Genomic DNA, 22,570 nt, shown 5'->3' on the forward strand with positions numbered 1-22,570 from the left:
CCAGCAGCCCCCACCACTACCACTTTCCATATAACTGCATGGTGATGGATTGGGACGTTCTGGTCAGGGCCCCGTGGCTACAAATGCGAACTTCTCGCGCTATTTTTGAGTGTTTTTCCTACACTCTCGATGTATGCGATTGAAAAAACAGCTTGGTTGATAGATGTATAATTACAATTGAATGGGTATTTAATTTTTTTTTCCTTTTCCAAATCTTTGGTATGGGCGGCGTCCGAGAATCCTTATGGGCCAGCCGCCACTGGTTTTTGCATGTTTTTTTTTACTCGCAAATTTACGCAATGTCGAGCTGCAGCGCTGGGACAAAGTCGAAAATGTGAGTGCAGAAATTCTGCGTCGAACGCAAACTATGCGATATATTTTCGAAAGCGTGCATCTTGTCATGCGACCCTTGCTACAAACGTTATATATATATATATATATGTTACTTATGAAAAACACCACAGGTGATATGAATATAAATAAATGCCATGATAGGCCACAAAAACACAGACACAAATAAAAGAGGACTCACACGTTGGGTCTTCGTCAGGAAGGAATTTTGTCGGGAAGAAATTATTTGTGTCTGTGTTTTTGTGGCCTATCATGGCATTTATTTATATATATATATATATATATATATATACACACGTTTGAAATAAACTCACACGAGCATTATAAATAATGTAAAGGAACTTCTTCTTGCCCTGGGGTGGGCACACAAAAAAACTTAGAAATTGACAGAAAAACGAAAAATAAAATAAAAGTGAGGAACCTACGGGGAAAGGTTGTTTTTACAAATTTTCGATGGGACGCAGCCCATCTTTCTCAAGTGAGAAGAGGAGGGAAAGTGAGGAAAGGGCATAAGGAAGGGTTCAAGGGAGAGGGCTAAGATGGAGGGAGGAAAAACGGTGGACGGGGATTGGTTGTTCTTTCTAATGGGCGCGGTTGATTCCTGGACCAGAAAACGCACGGAAAGCCCATATGCATGCCTGTTCCAAGTCCTTCAGCTCTAGGGGGGTGGTAGATGGGGGGAGGGAGGCTAATATTCCCACTTTATAGCATTGGTCAAACATAGCTTTGTGGGAGGAAGCATGAACGGCGACTGGAAGGGAAGCAGAAACAGAAGAAACGCTATTGCATGAAGAGCGATGCCCGTTCATTCGGATGCAAAGGGGAGTGGTGGATAAGCCGATATAAAAAGCGGGGCATTTCTGGCACAACAGTATATACACAATGTTTTTTGTTGTGCAAGAAATGTCCGACACAGAGGGGAGAGGGAAGGCAAGGAATTGATCGGGAAGGGGTTCGGTGATGAGGATGTGACAAGTTTTGCATCTTGCACGGTTGCAGGGCGAGGGCTGTGGTTTAATATAGGTACTTTGTTTGGGCAGTGGTTTGGTTGTTTTTAAGATGCTGGCCAGATTTGGTGGTCTTTTAAAAACGAGTGAAGGGCATCGCGGGAAAAATCTGGAAGTGGTTGTGTTGTCTGAGAGGACGGGGAAAAGGTCTTTTATGGTCCTACGCAATACGTCCACGCCCGGAAAAAAGGTCGTACAGAGAGAAAGAAACTGCGACGAATTGTCCCCGCCTAGTTTTTTCGGGACATATGATTTTTTTCGGATCTTATTCCGGAGGAGGGGTTCCGGGTAACCCCTTCTCCTGAGAGCATGGTGTAAATTTGAAAGGAATCTATTAAGGGAGTCTGGATTGTTACATATTCTGTGACCACGGATGGAAAGAGAAAAAGGGAGGGAGCGTTTTGTATGTGTCGGATGACAGCTATTGTAGTGTAGATATTGCTGTTTGTTTGTGTTTTTAATGTGTACAGATGTGTGAAATTTATTTTTTGTGAGAAAGATGTCTACATCAAGGAATGTGACATGAGTGGAGGAGGAATATGAAGTAAAATTTACAGATGAAAATGAATTGAGGCAGGAGATGAAAGTGATTAGGGATTCCATGCCATGTGGCCACAAAAGAAAGATATCATCTATATATCGGACCCAAAGGGTGGGTGTGAGTGGGTATTGGGAGAGAAAAGACTGTTCTAGACGGCCAAGAAAAAGGTTGGCATAGGACGGACTGAACCGGCTCCCCATAGCGCACCCCTTAGACTGTGTGTAGTGATTGTTATTGAACGAGAATGAATTGTGTTTCAATATTATCTCGGAGAGGTCGACGAGAAACTTTGTGCTCGGAATCTGTGGAGTGGAGCGCTGCTCAAGGAAGTGTTCGAGAGCGGAGAGGCCCTCTGTGTGTGGTATGGAGGTGTAAAGAGATGTGACGTCGATGGTCGCCATTATGACGTCTTTGTCTCCAGGAAGGGTGGTCGAGTGAAGGCGTTGGAGGAAGTGATACGTGTCTTTAATGTATGAGGGAAGAGAGTGCACTATGGGTTGGAGGTAATGGTCAACAAAAGCGGAAATTCGTTCTGTGGGAGATTGAATGGAAGAAACTATCGGACGGCCGGGATTATTAGCTTAGTGTATTTTAGGTAGTATGTAAAAATGAGGGCTTCGGGGGTTGGAAGGTGATAGTAATGCGATGTCTTGGGTTGTTAGTCCTTCATGTGGTCCGTTTTCCTCGAGGAAAGAAAGAATCTTCTCTCGGTATTGGGGATTGGGATCAGCAGGGATGGGTTGGTACGCCGAAGCGTCGGACAATTGCCTAAGCGCCTCGTTGTTGTAGTCAGCCGCATTCATCACGACCACCGTAGACCCTTTGTCTGACGGAGTGATGACGATGTCCGGGTTACGGATGAGGGAATTTAATGCCAACTTTTCTGTTCGCGAAAGATTGTCCCTAGGTTTAATTGATTTAATGAAAGATTTGTCCGAAAATTTAGAGAGGAGGAGATTTCATTAAATCAATTAAACCTAGGGACAATCTTTCGCGAACAGAAAAGTTGGCATTAAATTCCCTCATCCGTAACCCGGACATCGTCATCACTCCGTCAGACAAAGGGTCTACGGTGGTCGTGATGAATGCGGCTGACTACAACAACGAGGCGCTTAGGCAATTGTCCGACGCTTCGGCGTACCAACCCATCCCTGCTGATCCCAATCCCCAATACCGAGAGAAGATTCTTTCTTTCCTCGAGGAAAACGGACCACATGAAGGACTAACAACCCAAGACATCGCATTACTATCACCTTCCAACCCCCGAAGCCCTCATTTTTACATACTACCTAAAATACACAAAGCTAATAATCCCGGCCGTCCGATAGTTTCTTCCATTCAATCTCCCACAGAACGAATTTCCGCTTTTGTTGACCATTACCTCCAACCCATAGTGCACTCTCTTCCCTCATACATTAAAGACACGTATCACTTCCTCCAACGCCTTCACTCGACCACCCTTCCTGGAGACAAAGACGTCATAATGGCGACCATCGACGTCACATCTCTTTACACCTCCATACCACACACAGAAGGTCTCTCCGCTCTCGAACACTTCCTTGAGCAGCGCTCCACTCCACAGATTCCGAGCACAAAGTTTCTCGTCGACCTCTCCGAGATAATATTGAAACACAATTCATTCTCGTTCAATAACAATCACTACACACAGTCTAAGGGGTGCGCTATGGGGAGCCGGTTCAGTCCGTCCTATGCCAACCTTTTTCTTGGCCGTCTAGAACAGTCTTTTCTCTCCCAATACCCACTCACACCCACCCTTTGGGTCCGATATATAGATGATATCTTTCTTTTGTGGCCACATGGCATGGAATCCCTAATCACTTTCATCTCCTGCCTCAATTCATTTTCATCTGTAAATTTTACTTCATATTCCTCCTCCACTCATGTCACATTCCTTGATGTAGACATCTTTCTCACAAAAAATAAATTTCACACATCTGTACACATTAAAAACACAAACAAACAGCAATATCTACACTACAATAGCTGTCATCCGACACATACAAAACGCTCCCTCCCTTTTTCTCTTTCCATCCGTGGTCACAGAATATGTAACAATCCAGACTCCCTTAATAGATTCCTTTCAAATTTACACCATGCTCTCAGGAGAAGGGGTTACCCGGAACCCCTCCTCCGGAATAAGATCCGAAAAAAATCATATGTCCCGAAAAAACTAGGCGGGGACAATTCGTCGCAGTTTCTTTCTCTCTGTACGACCTTTTTTCCGGGCGTGGACGTATTGCGTAGGACCATAAAAGACCTTTTCCCCGTCCTCTCAGACAACACAACCACTTCCAGATTTTTCCCGCGATGCCCTTCACTCGTTTTTAAAAGACCACCAAATCTGGCCAGCATCTTAAAAACAACCAAACCACTGCCCAAACAAAGTACCTATATTAAACCACAGCCCTCGCCCTGCAACCGTGCAAGATGCAAAACTTGTCACATCCTCATCACCGAACCCCTTCCCGATCAATTCCTTGCCTTCCCTCTCCCCTCTGTGTCGGACATTTCTTGCACAACAAAAAACATTGTGTATATACTGTTGTGCCAGAAATGCCCCGCTTTTTATATCGGCTTATCCACCACTCCCCTTTGCATCCGAATGAACGGGCATCGCTCTTCATGCAATAGCGTTTCTTCTGTTTCTGCTTCCCTTCCAGTCGCCGTTCATGCTTCCTCCCACAAAGCTATGTTTGACCAATGCTATAAAGTGGGAATATTAGCCTCCCTCCCCCCATCTACCACCCCCCTAGAGCTGAAGGACTTGGAACAGGCATGCATATGGGCTTTCCGTGCGTTTTCTGGTCCAGGAATCAACCGCGCCCATTAGAAAGAACAACCAATCCCCGTCCACCGTTTTTCCTCCCTCCATCTTAGCCCTCTCCCTTGAACCCTTCCTTATGCCCTTTCCTCACTTTCCCTCCTCTTCTCACTTGAGAAAGATGGGCTGCGTCCCATCGAAAATTTGTAAAAACAACCTTTCCCCGTAGGTTCCTCACTTTTATTTTATTTTTCGTTTTTCTGTCAATTTCTAAGTTTTTTTGTGTGCCCACCCCAGGGCAAGAAGAAGTTCCTTTACATTATTTATATCCTTTTTCTATTCCATGTTCCTTTCCCTTTCTTTCCTTACCTATATATATATATATATTTATAAGTCTTGAGGAAAGCGCACTACGCGATAGTATAAATAACGAACAAAATAAACACTAATAAAAAACATAGGAGCACATAGAAAAGGACACTCACAAAGAAGCTTGCAAACGTTTCAGCGGGTTGACCCGCTATCGTCAGTGCTGAAGGTGAACTGCTGCAGGCGGATCCTCCAGAAGCTCTCCTTGGTGGAGTAGTGGGGGTGGAAGAAGGGGAAGGGGAGAAGGGGGGAAGGGGGGGTAGGGTTTGCTTTGACTATTAGTGGGCAATGTTTAGCCCGGGCGTTTCAAACGCCTTTTCAACCCAAATATGTGCCATTTCCCTCGTTCTCACCTCGATGATGGTTGCGTTTTCTGGCAGAATTTCAATGATGGTTAGGGAAAAACATTTATGGAAGGAACTATTGTGTGAGGCGGTGTGAATGGGGACGGGTTCATGAAAGGGGGGGGTTTTGCAGGAGTGTCTGTGGTTGTTTTATATATATATATAGTCTCGCTGAGGTAGACTTTGATGGGATAATGGTGTTGCCGTCGGAAGTCGGAATTTGCTTCTGCAAATTTCAGTCGTCTAGGACCGTTCTCCGCTAAATTTGGTCAGTGCCGCTAGAAGCTTTATGCTCGCATTTTAACGGCAAGTGGACGACGACTTTCTTCTTGTCCAAAATAGTCGAAGGACTCGTTGACATTCAGAACCATTCTTGGTACCAAAGTTTGACGGACAACGGGTGTAAGCGTCTATTGTATTTTTAAAATTGGACAGCTTATTTTAGTTAACGATGAACTCACATATTACCACGGAGATGCGAAGTAAATGGAATAATCTTCTTCTAAACTCTTGCTTGGAAGGAAATCAATTTGTTTGAGTTCCGAATAACTTTCTTGAAAAAACACCTCCACTGACACTTAAAAACCTTAAGGTTTCAAGTATCAGTGGGTTTTAATATCTATAAACAGGTAATTGTGATCGGATACCATTTATTCCTTCGAATACAGATACATTGTTGCGTCATGAAATTTTGAAAACATTTCTCAGTTTGGACTCAGCAGCCCAAAAGACAGATGAGACGGAAAAATAAAAACTACCCCAAAACTTTCCTCCGAAGGCCTTTTCTGACGAGATCTTAACTGAACTAGGATGCAGTAGGTCTGTCCTTGAGCATACTGCTTGCCTCCTTACTTTCCGGTCCATTTCCCTCGCTGTGCAAGGTCTTCTTTGGACTGCAAGGCGGAGTTCGGGTACTTCCTCAGCAGGCGACAATGGGCCTTGAAGGTGTTTCGAAATATCGGATAATATCGCAATATCTTGGGAATTACAACGTAAATAAATAGACGACTACGAACATGAAGTTAGCAAAAATCACCATACTTGGCCCAACAAAAATCAAAATATTTCGGTATAGTTAAGCGATGAAATATTGTTAAATATTATGCAATAAAAACATCGCACCCCGATGAAAAACGGTTCATCGAATATTTTATCGGAAGGCCATTTTTTATCGGGTGATATATATCGATATTCCAATGCAATATTTTTAACCCGCTCACTATTGTCGGATCGGATTGAAATTTTGATCACTTGGTTGCGACTGGCAACTGTACAATAATCAATAATCAGAAGTTTGAAACTTGGTTTCATCGTGCTCAAATTTAATGAAATAAAGTTTCATTTGGAATTATAATTTTAAATTTTCTCAGCAAATGGTGTTAGTTATGAATTTTTTACCGAAATTTCTTTAACAGCTGGAGTTCAATTAATTACATGATTCACTACTACAGCGTAGGATATAAAAATGAAATAGATTAAAAAAAAGATGCATTTTCGAAAACAGCCTAAAATGCATTGAAAAGTAAAGAAAAAACTTTTCTTTACTCGGAGAATAAAGAGTGCGCGGTGATTAATTTTAGATATTAATATTTCTTGCCTAAACCTACTTATCCGGCTCTTCTTCTCTCTCTTCTAATAAACGTATAATCAGCACCAAAGCTTTATTTTCCGAGTGATGAAATCTTCTTCTCTTCTTTTATTGTATTTTATGTTGACTTTGGAAAAATCGTGTTTTTTAGAGATAATATTTAAAAAATTTTATTTCGGTTCTGAACTTCCAATATCGCCCAAGGATAGAAGGCAGCCGCTCGTAAAAGCTGCCCGTGTTACGAAATCCCTATAGGGGACCATATGGATGAAAATGCATTCAGTGTATCTTTGTTCTCCGTTGCTAGGATGTGGTTCGGCGGCATTGATAATGCAATCTCTCAGCATTTTTTATTGCCAATGTCCATGGTCAGGGGTGACGACTTATAAAAAATATTGGGTGGCCCATACCGGGGGTCTTACCCCCAGAAATTTAATAATTAGTGAGTTTTAAAGTTTTTTATAGCATTTTAGAAGAGTTACATGATCAACACTCGCTTTGCTCGCTGGGGGGGCTCTGTCCCCCCTAGGCCCCCCCGAAAAAGGCCTGCGGCCTGTTATAGTCACTGTGTGAGGTCTTACACTTTTTTTTGCCACTTGTTACTCAAGGATCGTTTACTTTTAAGCTGGCTAGCTTAGGCATAAGCAATATTTCCACTTTCACGTAAAACGAGCGCATGGTACGTAGGTTACAATATGAAAATAAATATTTATAGAAGAGAAACGTTTTTCTGAGGGGCTAAAAAAGTACAATAAATTTCCACGAGTCTGACAGAGTCTCTAAATCATTCAATTCAAATACAAAAAATGTTGAGACCATGTTCCACTGAAACACCCAATTCATACGTAATATTATAACATAACGACTTTACGTATTAAGATGAAAAACAAGTTTATTAATTATTTTTCACGTGACTCAACCAAATTCTTGATATATGAATAAGATGTGACATATGTTTCCCTTCTTAAGGTTTAGAGAGAGATGGTACACACAATAGAATTACGTAGGAACTGAATATCAATATCTAGTGCAAATGCGCCAGACGGGAGTTCCTTAGCATGAATTGGGGCTAGTATGACGAATTTTATCGAAATATTATTTACCATGATCGCGAATGATTTCACTTCAGAAATACCTCTCTTTCAAGTTTTAATGAATCGGTATTAGAACCCTGAAAACTCGACTCTCGATAACTGGACACTCCGGGGAAAATAAACAAGCCTGACACATGTTTTCCTCAACCCCATAACGAATTTTTGAAGGGACTCCCTCAGGCCCCGTGGAGTCGGCGCCATTGTCCACGCATGGTGATAGATTTTCAAAATAATTATTAGATATACGACTTATTTTTCCACCTCTTCATCCGTCGCTTTCTTCTCGAGCCAGTGGCGTAGCTATGAGTGCGATCGAATCCCCCTCTCCTTCCTGAACCCATAAAATATATAAATATTTGTGTTATTCTTATGTCCATTGGAAGCCGTATCTTTGCTCATAAAAAATATTCGCAGTAATCCTACTTGTTTGAAATATTGTAGTTAAATGGTTAAATTTCGATTAGTACTCTAATTTATTCAAATTTGTAGTTTATTTTCATAATTAACGAGTTCTAACGGGTTTCTTGAATTAATACACCCACGATTCGCTTTGCCTGGTCATTACTGCAGTGTTTTATCCAATCTGATCCAGTTACACACAAAGATAAGCCCTACATTCGCCTGTGTCACAGTGAGAAATGGATGGCCTTAACCCTTTCGCAGATGAGTTGATGGCGTTGCAAATTCCTGCCGAGCTCGTCATCGCCTTTCCGCTAATCCTCGGCCACGTACATTGCTCTCGAGTACTACTCTGTTATTTTCACTCTTGTGAACAATTTTTTCCTTCAGTGAGCTGTGCTCCCCAAACGAGTTCTTTATAACGTCACCAACTCCTTAAAAGTGGGGAGCAACTTTCCTGTGTTCTTCATTTAAATCATATGAGAGGATAGTATAGTTAGGAAGATTTGTTTTCTTCGTAAATGATGTTTCCCTTCCATCTATATGGAATTCTTTTAATTAAATCAAATAATAAGTCTGAGTGAACGACCATATGGTGTCTGGTATATGAACATATTTCTGAAAAATTTGGTCCCCGGGGCAGGGGAGCCAAATTTTTTTAGTTCACTTTTTTAATGCAGGTCCCCTTTCACTGGGGTAGGCTGAAAACTTGACTCTTTTCCTGGAAATTTTCTGTGAAAAGTTGTGGACATTAGGGTCTCAAACGTGAAAATAGGATATTCAAATAAGATATTATGTATTAAGCAGAGCCTCCAGATCCATAAGTTTTAATTTTGAAAATTTTTGAGCAAAATTTGGAAACAAACAACTATAAAGATGTACCTAATTGATATAATTCCGAAAGTGATGGTCATCATTGGTTATCACCAAATTTGCCTTCTTTAAAATTACTTATTTACTTGACTTGATTGAGTGCTTGTGCTTTACTGGCTGAATTTTTGTAAAGTCCTAAACTTCAATGCTCAGATGTAGAGAGGAAGGGAGAGAGTGGAGGGGGAATTGAAGGCTGAGGGGGCCCAGACCCCCTTCCTAATAGTGAGGAAAATGAAGAAAAATTTAAGTTCTGCTGTGTGAATTAGTTTAATGAGGCATGGTGCTGGCAAACAGAGAAACCTGACCCATTTTTCCTCCCTGTCCCAAACTCCTGGGGGCATGGAGGACGAAGATATGTAAGTGAAAAGGAAGGTAGTGCCACCGTGAAAGAAGCGATGGAAAATTCCAATGCCATCATTAATGCAACGTGGGATATTACTAGCAAAACTGAAATGTCTGTTCTTTGAGAAATGTAAGTCAATCCTATGAGAGGAATAATCCAGAGATTTTTCTTGAGATGGTGGTCGTGGCATTGAAAATGGGTATGTTTCTTGAGTAGGTACTCTTCTGTGGTCCAAGAGCCAAGCAAGAGACTTGAATGCTCGATGTACCTTTAGAGGGGGATGACAGGGGATGGGAATAGGGTCAGGAGGTGCTGCTGCAATGAGAGCCTGGTGACGCCTTGGGGATAAGGATAGTGATGGGTGAATTTCATAAAGGCGACGTGATCTACCACCAGAAAAACTTGTTGTATTTTTGGTCCAGAAGGGTGATGCGGATTAAATGAGCTATCCAGCACTGGATGGCTATGTAATTTTTTGATAGGTCATACACATCGATACACATTATCACTTTACTGTAATGGGAAACCGGAAGTGACTACTGGTACCTGGTAATAATCTGGGGTGATCCTTCCTTCTTTCTTACCGAGGAATCGACAGCGTCTGAGTACTTGTCGTAAGCACATTAACAGCATTGAGTGGGTTGGAAACGATACGAAATGTTAAAGACCCTGGAAAGTTAAGCCCCACAGTGATTCTTACATTGTGGTAAAGTGCCCGAGTGGGTATAACTATTCGGATAGCAATAAAAATATTGGGAAACTGCTGCAGTTAGTCGAGCAATGGACAAACATTTAAAGATGTTTTTCCCACATACAAGAATTGCCATTAGAAAAAATTCCCCTGGACCGGAAATCGAACCATGGACCTTTGCCTTTCCGGGCCACTGGGCAGACCACTATGCTATCCAGGTTCTTTAATTCTCATGGCAATTATGCCGAGCCTATTGGTACTAGGTGTTAGGCCCTCGTTGTTCATCAAGGATGGCAACGAGAGGGAGAAAGGACTTCCAAGAGGCCACAACCGGTTGAGAGCCTCAAACCTGCACTAAAGCCATGCAAAGCGGTATGTGTAATATTTCAAACCCTGCCACGTGAATGGCAGTGAAATATACAAGAATTGCCGTGAGAAAAAATTCCCCTGGACCAGGAATCAAACCACGGACATTTGCCTTTCGGGCCACAGCACAGTCCACTACGCTATCCAGGTTCTTTAATTCTCATGGCAATTATGCAGGAGGCTCATGGTACTAGGTGTTTTACACATGTTTTTCCCACATTCAGAGTGCAAAACGTATAAAAACGTTCCCTCCGGCAGTTCCCTATTCATTGGTTGAGGTATGACTGAGCACTATTGGTGGGATAGAGAGGCAAACACTAAGTGCCAAAATTGCCTAGCTGATTGAGATTAATATTCTTGAATTGTCCTGATGAGTTACTCTCTTAGCTTAATCTGCATTGGGGCCAAACTAATTTTCAGAACTCTTAATCGTTGTCCCATCAGCGTGAATGTAAGGGATGAGGCCAGACCCTTTGAAACTCACCTGAAAAGAGCATTTAGGTACTGTCTGGCAGCATCGGTGAAAATTACTCTTTCTATCTGGGAGTGTATAATCAGTCCACAACTTTTTCTGTTTAATTAAAATTTGATTCCCAAAAATAGTCATTTTTTCAGCCCACCCTACTGTACACAAACTAGCTTGTTGTGATTGAGGTCAGGAATATTTGCGCTATACCGTATTTATACCAGTGGTGGCTCGTGAGTCAAATGCTGGGAGGGGCACACTCCACCGGGGGATGGGGGGGGGGGGTCAAAATTTGAGAATATTTTACGTATTTTAGTGAGTTTTTAAGGCAATCTAGAGACCACTAATACACAAAACGATCACTAACACCAAAACACTAACAATCACTAACTCTATTAACTCAACTACAACTATGCCTATTTACATTAAAACAGTTCACACATCATAAGTCAACTGGTCACCAAAACAAGGTATTATGCAACACTGCAACACCAAGATTATACAGCCGCAGCCGGCGCGGTGATGTCAACTCACTCCTTCCGCGCATGCTCGGGCAGCGTCCCAAGACTTCCATAAGACACAAGCTTTTGTTAGACACGTCATAGCACCAGCAGCCCCCACCACTACCACTTTCCATATAACTGCATGGTGATGGTTTGGGATGTTCTGGCCAGTGCCCTGCGGCTACAAATGCAAACTTCTCGCGCTATTTTTGAGTGTTTTTCCTACATTTTCGATGTATGCGATTGAAAATACACCTTCGTTAATAGATATATAATTACAATTGAATGGGTATTTAATTTTTATTCCTTTTTCAAATATTTGTGAGGGGCGGTGTCCGAGAGTCCTTACGGGCAAGCCGCCACTGATTTATACATTGCTGTTAAATATTTCTCTTTTCCTTCGTACAGGCATCTGATGAAGAACTGGAAAAGGCTGTAGACTGTGCACTGGAAGCTGGTTATCGCCACATTGATACTGCATATGCTTATGAAAATGAGAAAGTACTTGGTCGTGTCCTGAGGAAGTGGATTGACTCTGGGAAAATCAAGAGAGAGGATTTATTTATTGTCACTAAAGTAGGTGCACTTGAAATTATCAGAATAACATTTTTTTATTGCATACTTTTAACCTAAATCAAGATTGCTCCTAATCCATTAAAGACATTATCTAAACATGGAAACCAGGCTCAAGAAAAGGATCTTCAATTATGATGTTTGTCATATTAATGTGGGGAATATCTTTAAATTTCTTTTAAAATTTAATTTAATTTTCTTTTATTTCTTTAATATAATTTAAAATTCTGTTTTTTTCTGCTTCAAAGTCAATGGAATTTCCACAAAACATATTCATAGTGCATATTAAAATTAATTTTAACAAATTTTTAAATCCTTGCTGTAAAAAAAATTTTATAAGGTTAACTTATCTTTCTTGGAGGATTTAAGAAACTCACTTGAAAAAACAACATACAACGCTTTGTGTTCAAACTTGGATTCCTAAAAGAGGAAAAGTGCTTAACTTTTGCTTTGATTTTTTTGATTTCATTAGATTTATTGGTAAATGTATGGGCTCTTTCTATATTCAGTGACAGAGGATAAACGACCTCTCAGGTTTTTATCCTTATCAACTGAAAGTAAGAATCTACCTAATATGAGAATATTTTATGTTCCATAAGCATAAGGTGGTCATCACCAGTGGGGCATCCAATTATCCATACTTACGAGTGAAAGCTACTGAAGTACATAAAGTATCGTAGTAAAAGTTTTTAGGGGAATTTATCATTACCATGAAAGAATGCTTCGAAATGATGCTACATAATTGTTTTGCAGCACTGGACCTAAAGAAATCCATTGAGTAATGTCTATATTTATGCTTATTCTGTGGCTCAATTCCTATGATAGATCAGGTTGGTGTGGAGGCTTAGCATGTGCTCAAGTCTTGCTGATGGCTGAGAATTTTCAGAGACTACCTGATCAGAGCTTGATTGTTGTGTGGTGGGTGCTTCAAGCTCAACACTCCATCTGTCTGATGGGACGCTAAGCTATCGCTTGGCACCTTTCGCTAAGATTGGGACTTCTCTCCACCCTTTCTTCTTTATCCTTCCCTCGTGGAAAAATGACATTAGCTGTCGCTCATTTCTGTTGGTCATATTTGTTCTTTCTTTGTGATTCCAATTCAATTGGGTGATCAATTGTTGTCTTGTTGGTGAGTGCCAGTTTTAAGTTAGGGCCTCCTACAGGTTTTGTTTTTATTTTCGATGTTCATTTGTTTGGGGGCCCTGTATCCCCCGTATTGAGCGTGTCAGTGCATTTCCTGTTGAATAAAGATGGTGCTCATCAAGACTATTTGTTCATCTGACACTAATCAATTAGTAAGTGATTACTCTGCCTTTGAAGACAACAGTTTCTTCGAAATACTTGTTGAATATGTTGGAAAGGAACGTAGCAGCCCAATGGATAAGGCATTGGCAGATAGATGATGAAGTTACATCATCTGCTGTAAATTTAATGATGAAAAAAGACTATCTGATCAGGTGATATATTTTGGTGTTTTTTCTTGCACACTTAGTTGCCCGAAGTGGGAAATCGTCCATCTGGAGTGGTGAAGTATTTACAGCGATCTCTGGACAACCTTGGGCTGCCATATGTTGACCTGTACTTGGTCCACACTCCTTTTGGCTACCATGAAAGAGGGGATGACCTCCACCCAATGACTGACAAGGGAATGATCGACATTGATTTATCCACTGATCATGCCGCCATTTGGAAGGTAAGTTCAAGCCATGATGCACAGTCATTTTCCCTCATAGTGGGGAAAAATTGGGATCTAGAACTATTTTTTTAAATACAAAGTCACTTATGCAAAAAAAAGTTATGTCCCTTATTTTTAATGGGTGCAAGCCATCTTTATCAAATTGGTAGGAGCAGAAAGAAGAGGAGTTGTGCCCACGAAAATTAGGGAGTCAATTTTTCTTTTTAGCAAAATACCTTTTTTTTACATTTTAAACCTTAATTTTTGCCCACCTTGTGGAAAATAGAAGTTTCCATTATGTACATGTATTTATTAAATGGAAATTCATATCATCATTTTATGTGTACTGAATAGTTTTCTTGGTAAGTTCAACAGATTCAGGCTTTAATTGGTGGAAGTTAGACATATTTAAATAAATAAAAGATTGTAGCACTTTTCCACAATTTTTTTACTGTGTGCAATGCGTTTCAGCTCACTGAGTCATCATCTGGTACAAGACACTGCAAAACATTTTAAAATCACCTTTTTACCCTTGAGAAAGGGGGTTGGGGGAGGATTTGGCATCTTTGAAGAAGGGGGTGAGAACAGGCGTACAGAGTAGAGATAGTGGGAAAAGATACAACTACATGATGTGGGGAACCCACGTTGGAAGGAGGACTCTAGCCATAACTGTAAAATCTACATGTGGGGAGAACCACAGAAAATGGGAGGGGGGGTTGAGGAGAGTAAAAAAGGGGTAAAAAGAGAGGCCCTTCCCCCCTTACCCTTACCTTTATACTTGAAAATTACCTTTATATCCTTTCTCAAGTTATTTTCAAATGTTTTGCAGTGTCTTTTACCAGATGATGGCTCAGTGAGCCGAAACACGTTGTACGCAGAAAAAAAAATTGTGGAAAAGTGCTATGATCTTTTATTTATTTAAATAGTTTTCTTGGTATTATTTTTCAGTCTTTTAAAAAAGTTAGGCTTTTTTTCTATCTAGCGCAATTAGTGTTAGGGTTCTGGAAAGTAATGTGCGAAGGAACATATTTGCAGGAACCTCTGGTATCATTGTATTTTCCGGGGGTTTACTCAGTTGACTGCTTGAAAAATTTAGTTTTCACAGAAATAGGATTTCTATATGTTTCAGTGTATTAGCAACTCTTAGGGCTAAGAAAATATCTTTACTGGAAGCTCGCCACTGTAACTAACCCACATAAATTCACCTAAAAATAAGAAATAAAACCTGATTTTGCACTTCGAAGTGATCCGCTCTGCACAGATCTGTTCCAGTGACTGTTTACTTTCTATCATCCTTAAACTTATCCCTTTCTGTTCAAAAAAATATACATAGTTTTGTCACCTATTCTGCCAAACCATTGTATCTTCACTCAGAATTCAACTACATTCTCTTTCATCTCTTCCCATTTAGCGTGGCCATGAAAACTTAATTTGTTGAAGAATATCCTTCCCTTCAATAGCCATATTTTCAGTGTAGATGTAAAAAATCACTTATCCCAGCTTTCAGTGAAATGCAGACAGCAGTTGTTCGACAAGTGAAGTCACAATTATTATGAACTGCACAGTTATGGCATGAAATTTTGCAAGGGAATTTGAGAGGCATCAAATGATAACACTCAAAACACAGCATCACAGTGTTAATCAGTGAAGTGCAGTTATCATAGTAAAAGAACAATTGAAAAATTGTAATGAAGCCTATTGAGGAAAGAGTAGTGGTCAGATTGCAGGTGCACAGATTTCCAACCACCAAAAAGTAACCACTGAAAAAAATACTTTTTTTTAGTTTAATAATAATACAATGATTCTCCTAGCTAGCATCAAGAGAGAAAAATCAAATAGGGTAGTTTCCTTCATCAAAGAAAACGAAATGCATTGAGTCGGCAATAAAGTGTGTGTTTTTGTAGAAAAGCTAAGAAATTTCCTTCCAAACATTAAATATGGAATTCTACAAAGTAAAGGCCTCAACAATTCAGTGCATTGATTGCTATTCGTTACCCACCATTTGGGTTTTTATAATATACAAATTATTTGGTTTTAAAAATCCCAGTTTAGACGAATGGCAATGGTCAATTTTAACCTCTTTTGAAAAAGGCCAGATTGGCGCCCATGCGATGCCACCCCACGTGACGTCACAGGGACCTAGTTTCTACACAAGAGGATAGGAGTTTTACATCATCTGAGATTACCAATGCATGCATGAGGCACAGAGCTCAGGGAAACATCTCTCTCTCTCTCTCACTTATTAAAATTGTCTAAAGTCGGAAAGTTTCCTTCGTTTGATAAGGTATTAATAATCCTTATTTAAGTCAAGCACTACCTGCTAGCAGCCTGCGTCGTATCAGCACTGAAGCCTCGCCACAAGGTCACCTTACTCGGCGAACGCGGGAACCAGAATGACGTCACACGGGCTTTTCCCAGCATTCATACTTAGCCGTCGCGTTTTCGCGCGCTTGAAAATTTTCAATTTTGGTTCAATTACGAAAAATAGGTATCGCCATTCGAAAATCTAAGAGCGTGAAATGCGTACTCCAGGAGTAATAATTAGAGATGTGCGAATAGTATCCGCGAATACTCGAATACCTCGAATAATAGAAAGTATTCGATATTCGAGATCTCGAATAGTTATGCTAAAGGTACCGTCTCGAATACCTCGAATACTTTGAATTTCGCGTCATACACTGTCGCTCGCACGTCGTTGGTAGTTGACTCGGAAAAATGAGAACTCAAGTCGTTTAGTGCATGCAGCGCCGTTTTAGGCAAGCTGACGAAATACATCAAATTCACGGGTTCGAGCGGTGAAAAGAGTTCGACGTGGGGAACCGAAATTGATCGGATGAAAAAAATCCGAAAATCCCAGGTGTCCCCCATCAGGAGAACCTCAGTTCCGTGGGATAGCAACATTGGCGCATTTCCCACGATCCGCTATCCCCATCCATTCAGCGTTCGCCCCACCCCCTCAGACGATTTCCTCTTCCCCGAAAACAAAAAAAAGGTCCCGGCTCGTGCAGGGATCGTATTACGAAGACCTCAGCTTTGAAAAAAATATCAAGTTACCGGAAAATAATAGAATCGTGTTTCACCCTTCCCTCTTTCTCCCCACTGACCGCATCCATCTTTTGATAAAATGAGAGGAGGAGTTTGCCGTGTGTCTTTTGTGGCTAATAATGACAGGCACTTATTTTGAATCTTCCCCAGGAGATGAAACTACCATAGGGAGGAGCTCAGTGCCGTGGGATAGTGACATTGGCGCATTTCCCACGATCTGCTATCCCCCTCCATTCAGCATTCGCCTCACCCACTCTTGAAGATTTCCTCTTCTCCGAAATCAAACAAAAGATCCCAGCTCGCGCAGGGATTGTATTACAAAAACTTTAGCTTCAAAAAATATCAAGTTACGCGAGAAAAATAAAAACGTGTCTCGCACCCACCCCCTTTTCTCACCCACTGACCTTTTTCTACCTACCTGCTTCGAATTTCCCCCTTTCTCGAGGTCAACTGCTGCATGAGTAATCTACTAGCCCGAAAGGTGTCTAACAATGACTTTCGGCAATTGTTATTACACATTTATTGGATTGAAATATTAGTAATGTGCGCGTAATTTAAAAAAGAATAAGACCAAACACGACATATTTCTGACTTTATTTAAGCATTTTGCGCAGGAAAATAAATACCGGGAAGAAGAAGAAATACGACGGAGGCGTAATGCTCAAATAGGGTGGTTTCCTATTATTTTTTATTGCCTAAATCGAAATATTAATACTCCTGAAGTACGTATTTAACGCTTTTAGAGTTTTATAAGACGATATCTATTTTCGCGATTAAATTAAAAGTGAAAATTTTCAAGCGCGCGAAAACGCGACGGGTAAGTATGAATGCCGGGAAAAACTCCGCGTGACGTCGTTCTGGTTCCCGCTGCCGCAAGTGAGGTGACCTTGGGGCGAGGCTCTGAGCGATATTACGACGCAGGATGCTAGCAGGTAGCCGAGTACCATGCTAGCTGGTAGCGCTTGGCTTAAATAAGGATTATTAATACCTTATCAAACAGACTGTGTGATTATTAAGACATGTTTCCCTGAGCTCTGTGCCTCATGCATGCATTGGTAACCTCAGACGATGTAAAACTCCGATCCTCTCGTGTAGAAACTAGGTCCCTGTGATGTCACGTGGAGTGGCATCGCATAGGCGCCAATCTGGCCTTTTTCAAATGAGGTAAAATTGAACATTGTCATTAGTCTAAACCGGTATTTCTAGAACGAAATAATTTGTATATTATGAATACACTAATGGTGGGTAACGAATCACAATCAATACCTTTCGTTTTCTTTAATGAAGGAAACTACCCTATTGTTTACATAAAATTAAAATATTCCATTAATCAGCTAAATTCCTGTTTGAATCCTTTAAAGGCAATCACAATTACTCGCCAAAATCTTGGGTTTCCTGCTGCATAGGCGACCTAGTCAAGCATTTTCACATTCATCGTTTAGTATTCGAGGTATTCGAAATTCGAGGTATTCGAATATTCGAGCAATGATTTAATATTCGAATTCGATATTCGAATTCGAGAAATCTACTATTCGACCCATCCCTAGTAATAATCTTTCGATTTAGGCAATAAAAAAATAATAGGAAACCACCCTATTGACACTCTGCACCCATGCCTTTGGCATTCCTGGGCCACTGCACTGACCACCTGAGTGCAGCCACTTTGGGGGATGCACTTCACATTCTTGAAAAACCTAGTACATATGTAGTTGCCTCCAGGGGCACAGCTAGGAATTAAGGCTAGGGGGGGTTTTAGGCACAACTAATGCTTACGAGTGTGGAGGTATTGCATACCCACCAGGGTAAGCAGGAGTTGCGGTTGCCCTCCTCCAAATAAATGTGAAGAATAATGGTTCAAAATGGCGAGTTTTACGGCTTTATAAGGGATATTTGATAAATCCTACCACTTTCTATAAGTAATGCTGATCCAAATAAGTAAGGTGGATTAAACTTAAAAATTCCTCTGAGCTCTGGGGGGAGGGGTTTTATCCCCTGAAACCCTCCCTCGCTGCGCCACTGGTTGCCTCTACTTATCTTTGTCGCATCCCAGCCAGCATAAATGAACAGTTGTTCTCTCAGATTTTGTTTTAAATGCACGTAACACAGGCCAATAAAAAAATTTTGTTTGAAAACTTTTTTTATTTTAATAGCTGATCTTTATAGATTTTGATGTGCCGAATCCAAACCTGGCCTTAGTTTTTTGTATCACCCATAATTTCCAAGCGGTATGTATTTAATATTTAGTCTAATACCTCTATACGGTATACAGGGAAATCAATGAAACACTGTGTTACATCATAAAATTGTTTGTATTTACTACAGCGTGATAATACAGGGTTCACCTGTCAACTGGAATTGGTCTACATTTTTTTTCCCTTTTTCCTTGAAGCTTCTTGTGTAGCTTTTTCTGTGATGAATCGCTTGTTGAACTTCTCGGTGAAGTACCAACAGTAATCCCCATCATCTTCGTTCATTAGAATTACGTTTTCAATTTAACTAAAAAAATAAATATAAAAAATTAAATAACTATAAAAAAGCTATTAAATTCTAAAAATATTGCTTGATTTCACAAATTTAACTGTAAAATGTGAATAAATGGTGGGTGATACAACTTTAAAACCATCTGATTTGGATTCAGCAACTTTAAAAACATAAGAATAAGGTATTTTCAGTAAAAAAGTTTTTTCATTGTTGGCCTGTGTAATCAAATCCTTCTATGTGAAGACTATTGCTGCTTGTCCAAGATTGGACATTTAAAAAATCATTGCCACATGTCCTCTTTTAGGAGAGAGGGTGATTTTGCTTAAAGCCATTCATGTAAACAGATGTGCTGGGCAAACAGTATGCGTAAAATTATAGGTCCACTGTAATGCAATATGCTGCCAATTTTATGTTCATCATACACTGTAAAAATGTCAATTGCACACAATCAATCTCTTGCATAACTGTTTATCTGAAAATTCACAAAAATGACTAAACATAAATATGAAAAATTATGAAAAAATAGCAGGAATTAAACTCAAAATAACTGCACCATAGCATAGGATGCTACGATGAGGGGTTAATGTTTTAACACATCTTGGAAATCACCTGTATACTGATCGGGTTCATAAATTTGAAGTAAGATTTGGAATGATATTTAGTTTCGTGCACATGGGTAAGCTAATGGTAAGAAGTGCATTGGTGGTTTAAAATATCATTTGCTTTCTAATGAATTACGGAACACCTGAATGCATTGATTACTGAGTGAAAAAATAGGTACTTTCCAATGGAAAATATTTGGCTATTAAAATATATTTTCTGTTGGTGTAAGGTTACCTGATTTTAGCCTCAATTAACTACTTGTGAATGTTTATTTATATGTAACACTTGCCCATAACATACTCATACACTCGAGTCAGAGGTGTTGGGATCTTGGAAAGGACCAGTGATATCACAATGGCTTTGACCATTAACCTAGCACATTCATTCTCAGGAGAAATTTAAAATTTGTTCTTTGGTGTGTATTAATTAATGAATGACAGATACTGAGTCTTGGAGAAAATGACAATTAGAGAAATGAAAATGACAAACTATTCTTTTAGCCTATCATATTATCATGGAAGACACCAGAGTTTCACATGTGCACGCTAGATAACAAGCACAATTACAAACAATAGTAACACCAGCTTCCCAATGAAAAAAAAAAATTTTAGGAGTGGTCAAAAATAAGGCCTAAAATATTTGAGACCTCGAAGTGAACCCCTGACCCTCGCTCGAGTCGAAGGACTTAATATTTTATGGTCATTCCCTATAGAGATTGTCACAACCGTTTTCTAAAGGGCAAAAATCTTGGGTTTTGGGGGAAATCCCAATTTTTTTTTATCCCCCCCCCCCAGAGCTCTGAGAAAAATTTTCAAGTTTAATCCATTTTACTTATTTGGATCAGTATTACTTGTAGAATAGTGTTAGGATTAATCAAATATCCCTCAGAAAGACCTGAAACTCGCCATTTTGAACCATTATTCTTAAAATTTTTCTGGAGGAGGGCCCCAACAACTCCTGCTTACCCTGGTGGGTATGCAATACCCCCACGCCCGGAAGTATTAGTTGCGCCTAAAACCCCCCCTAGCCTTAATTCCTAGCTGTGCCCCTGGCTAGGAGGGTGCTCATCTGTGATTAAAAAAATCAGTAGACGGTAGAAGGTAAAAAATAATGCGTGTTGAGGCAAATTTTTGGCATATCGTCAACGTGAAACAAATCGATGTTACCAACTTTTAGACAATTGATAAAATATTTTTGTATTGTTGATGATATTTTTAAATTTGTATGCTATTTAGCATTGCTCAATATCTTGGAAAACCAAGGGTTTATAGTTCGATTCCCTGATTATACATGTTGCTTGTTTTCTTCTCATTTTGAACAGGCTATGGAAGATCAGGTCATAGCAGGAAAGGCACGCTCGATTGGAATATCAAACTTCAATGAGAAACAGATTGAGCGGCTGTGGAATTGTGCGGAGCGCATCAAGCCATCCATGCTGCAGGTGGAGCTGCACCTTTACTTCCAGCAAAAGGATCTCGTCAACTACTGCCACTCAAAGAACATCAAAGTGTGCGCTTACTCCCCTCTTGGTTCACGCGGGTCCTCTCAGCTCTTGGGGTAAGTGACTAAATTCCTAAAAATTCAATCAATATTATGGCTATCATTATTCAGCTATTGTACCAGTCACTTATATTTACAATGTTATAGAGCTACAATCCAGTTTGATGCAACTCTATGACCAGCCTCTATGAAACTTATTACAGGCTGTCTTCTGCCTTACTTCCCGTCCACTTGTCCTTTGAGCAGTGGCATAATAGGGTAGTTTCCTTCATCAAAGAAAACGAAAGGCATTGATTGCGATTCCTTATCCACCATTAGGGTATTCTTAATGTACAAATTATTTGGTTTTAGAAATCCCAGTTTAGACGAATGGCAACAGTCAATTTTAACCTCATTTGAAAAAGGCCAGATTGGCACCCATGCGATGCCACTCCACGTGACGTCAAAGGGACCTAGTTTCCATACGAGTAGATAGGAGTTTAACATTGTCTGAGATTACCAATGCATGCATGAGGCGCAGAGCTCAGGGAAACATCTCTTAATAATCACCCATTATAAATACCTAAGTTCGGAAAGTTTCCGGCCAGATTGGCCGGAAAAAGGCCAGATTGGCACCCATGCGATGCCACTCCACGTGACGTCAAAGGGACCTAGTTTCCATACGAGTAGATAGGAGTTTAACATTGTCTGAGATTACCAGTGCATGCATGAGGTGCAGAGCTCAGGGAAACATCTCTTAATAATCACCCATTATAAATACCTAAGTTCGGAAAGTTTCCTTCGTTTGATAGGGGATTAATAATCATTATTTAAGCCAAGCACTACCTGCTAGCAGGGTACTCTGCTACTTGCTAACAGCCTGCGTTGTATCAGCGCTCAAGCCTCGCCCCAAGGTCACCCCACATGAGAGCTGGAACTAGAATGACGTCACACGGACTTTTCCCATCATTCCTACTTAGCCGTCACGTGTTCGCAC

General features: G+C 40.4%; 1 protein-coding gene across 2 annotated transcripts in view; it reads left to right on the top strand.

Annotated features, from left to right (window-relative positions):
* LOC124168054 (1,5-anhydro-D-fructose reductase-like) overlaps positions 1–22,570 on the top strand; it is a 56,820-nt gene that overhangs the window by 25,039 nt on the left and 9,211 nt on the right. For both annotated transcript variants that reach the window (XM_046546156.1, XM_046546155.1), the window contains exons 2-4: positions 12,126–12,293; positions 13,783–13,983; positions 21,416–21,651. In XM_046546156.1, the coding sequence (XP_046402112.1) occupies positions 12,126–12,293; positions 13,783–13,983; positions 21,416–21,651 (605 nt within the window). The remainder of the gene's footprint in view (positions 1–12,125; positions 12,294–13,782; positions 13,984–21,415; positions 21,652–22,570) is intronic.

This window comes from Ischnura elegans, chromosome 11 (genome assembly GCF_921293095.1).
Source record: "Ischnura elegans chromosome 11, ioIscEleg1.1, whole genome shotgun sequence".
In the NCBI taxonomy this organism is placed as follows: Eukaryota; Metazoa; Arthropoda; class Insecta; order Odonata; family Coenagrionidae; genus Ischnura; species Ischnura elegans.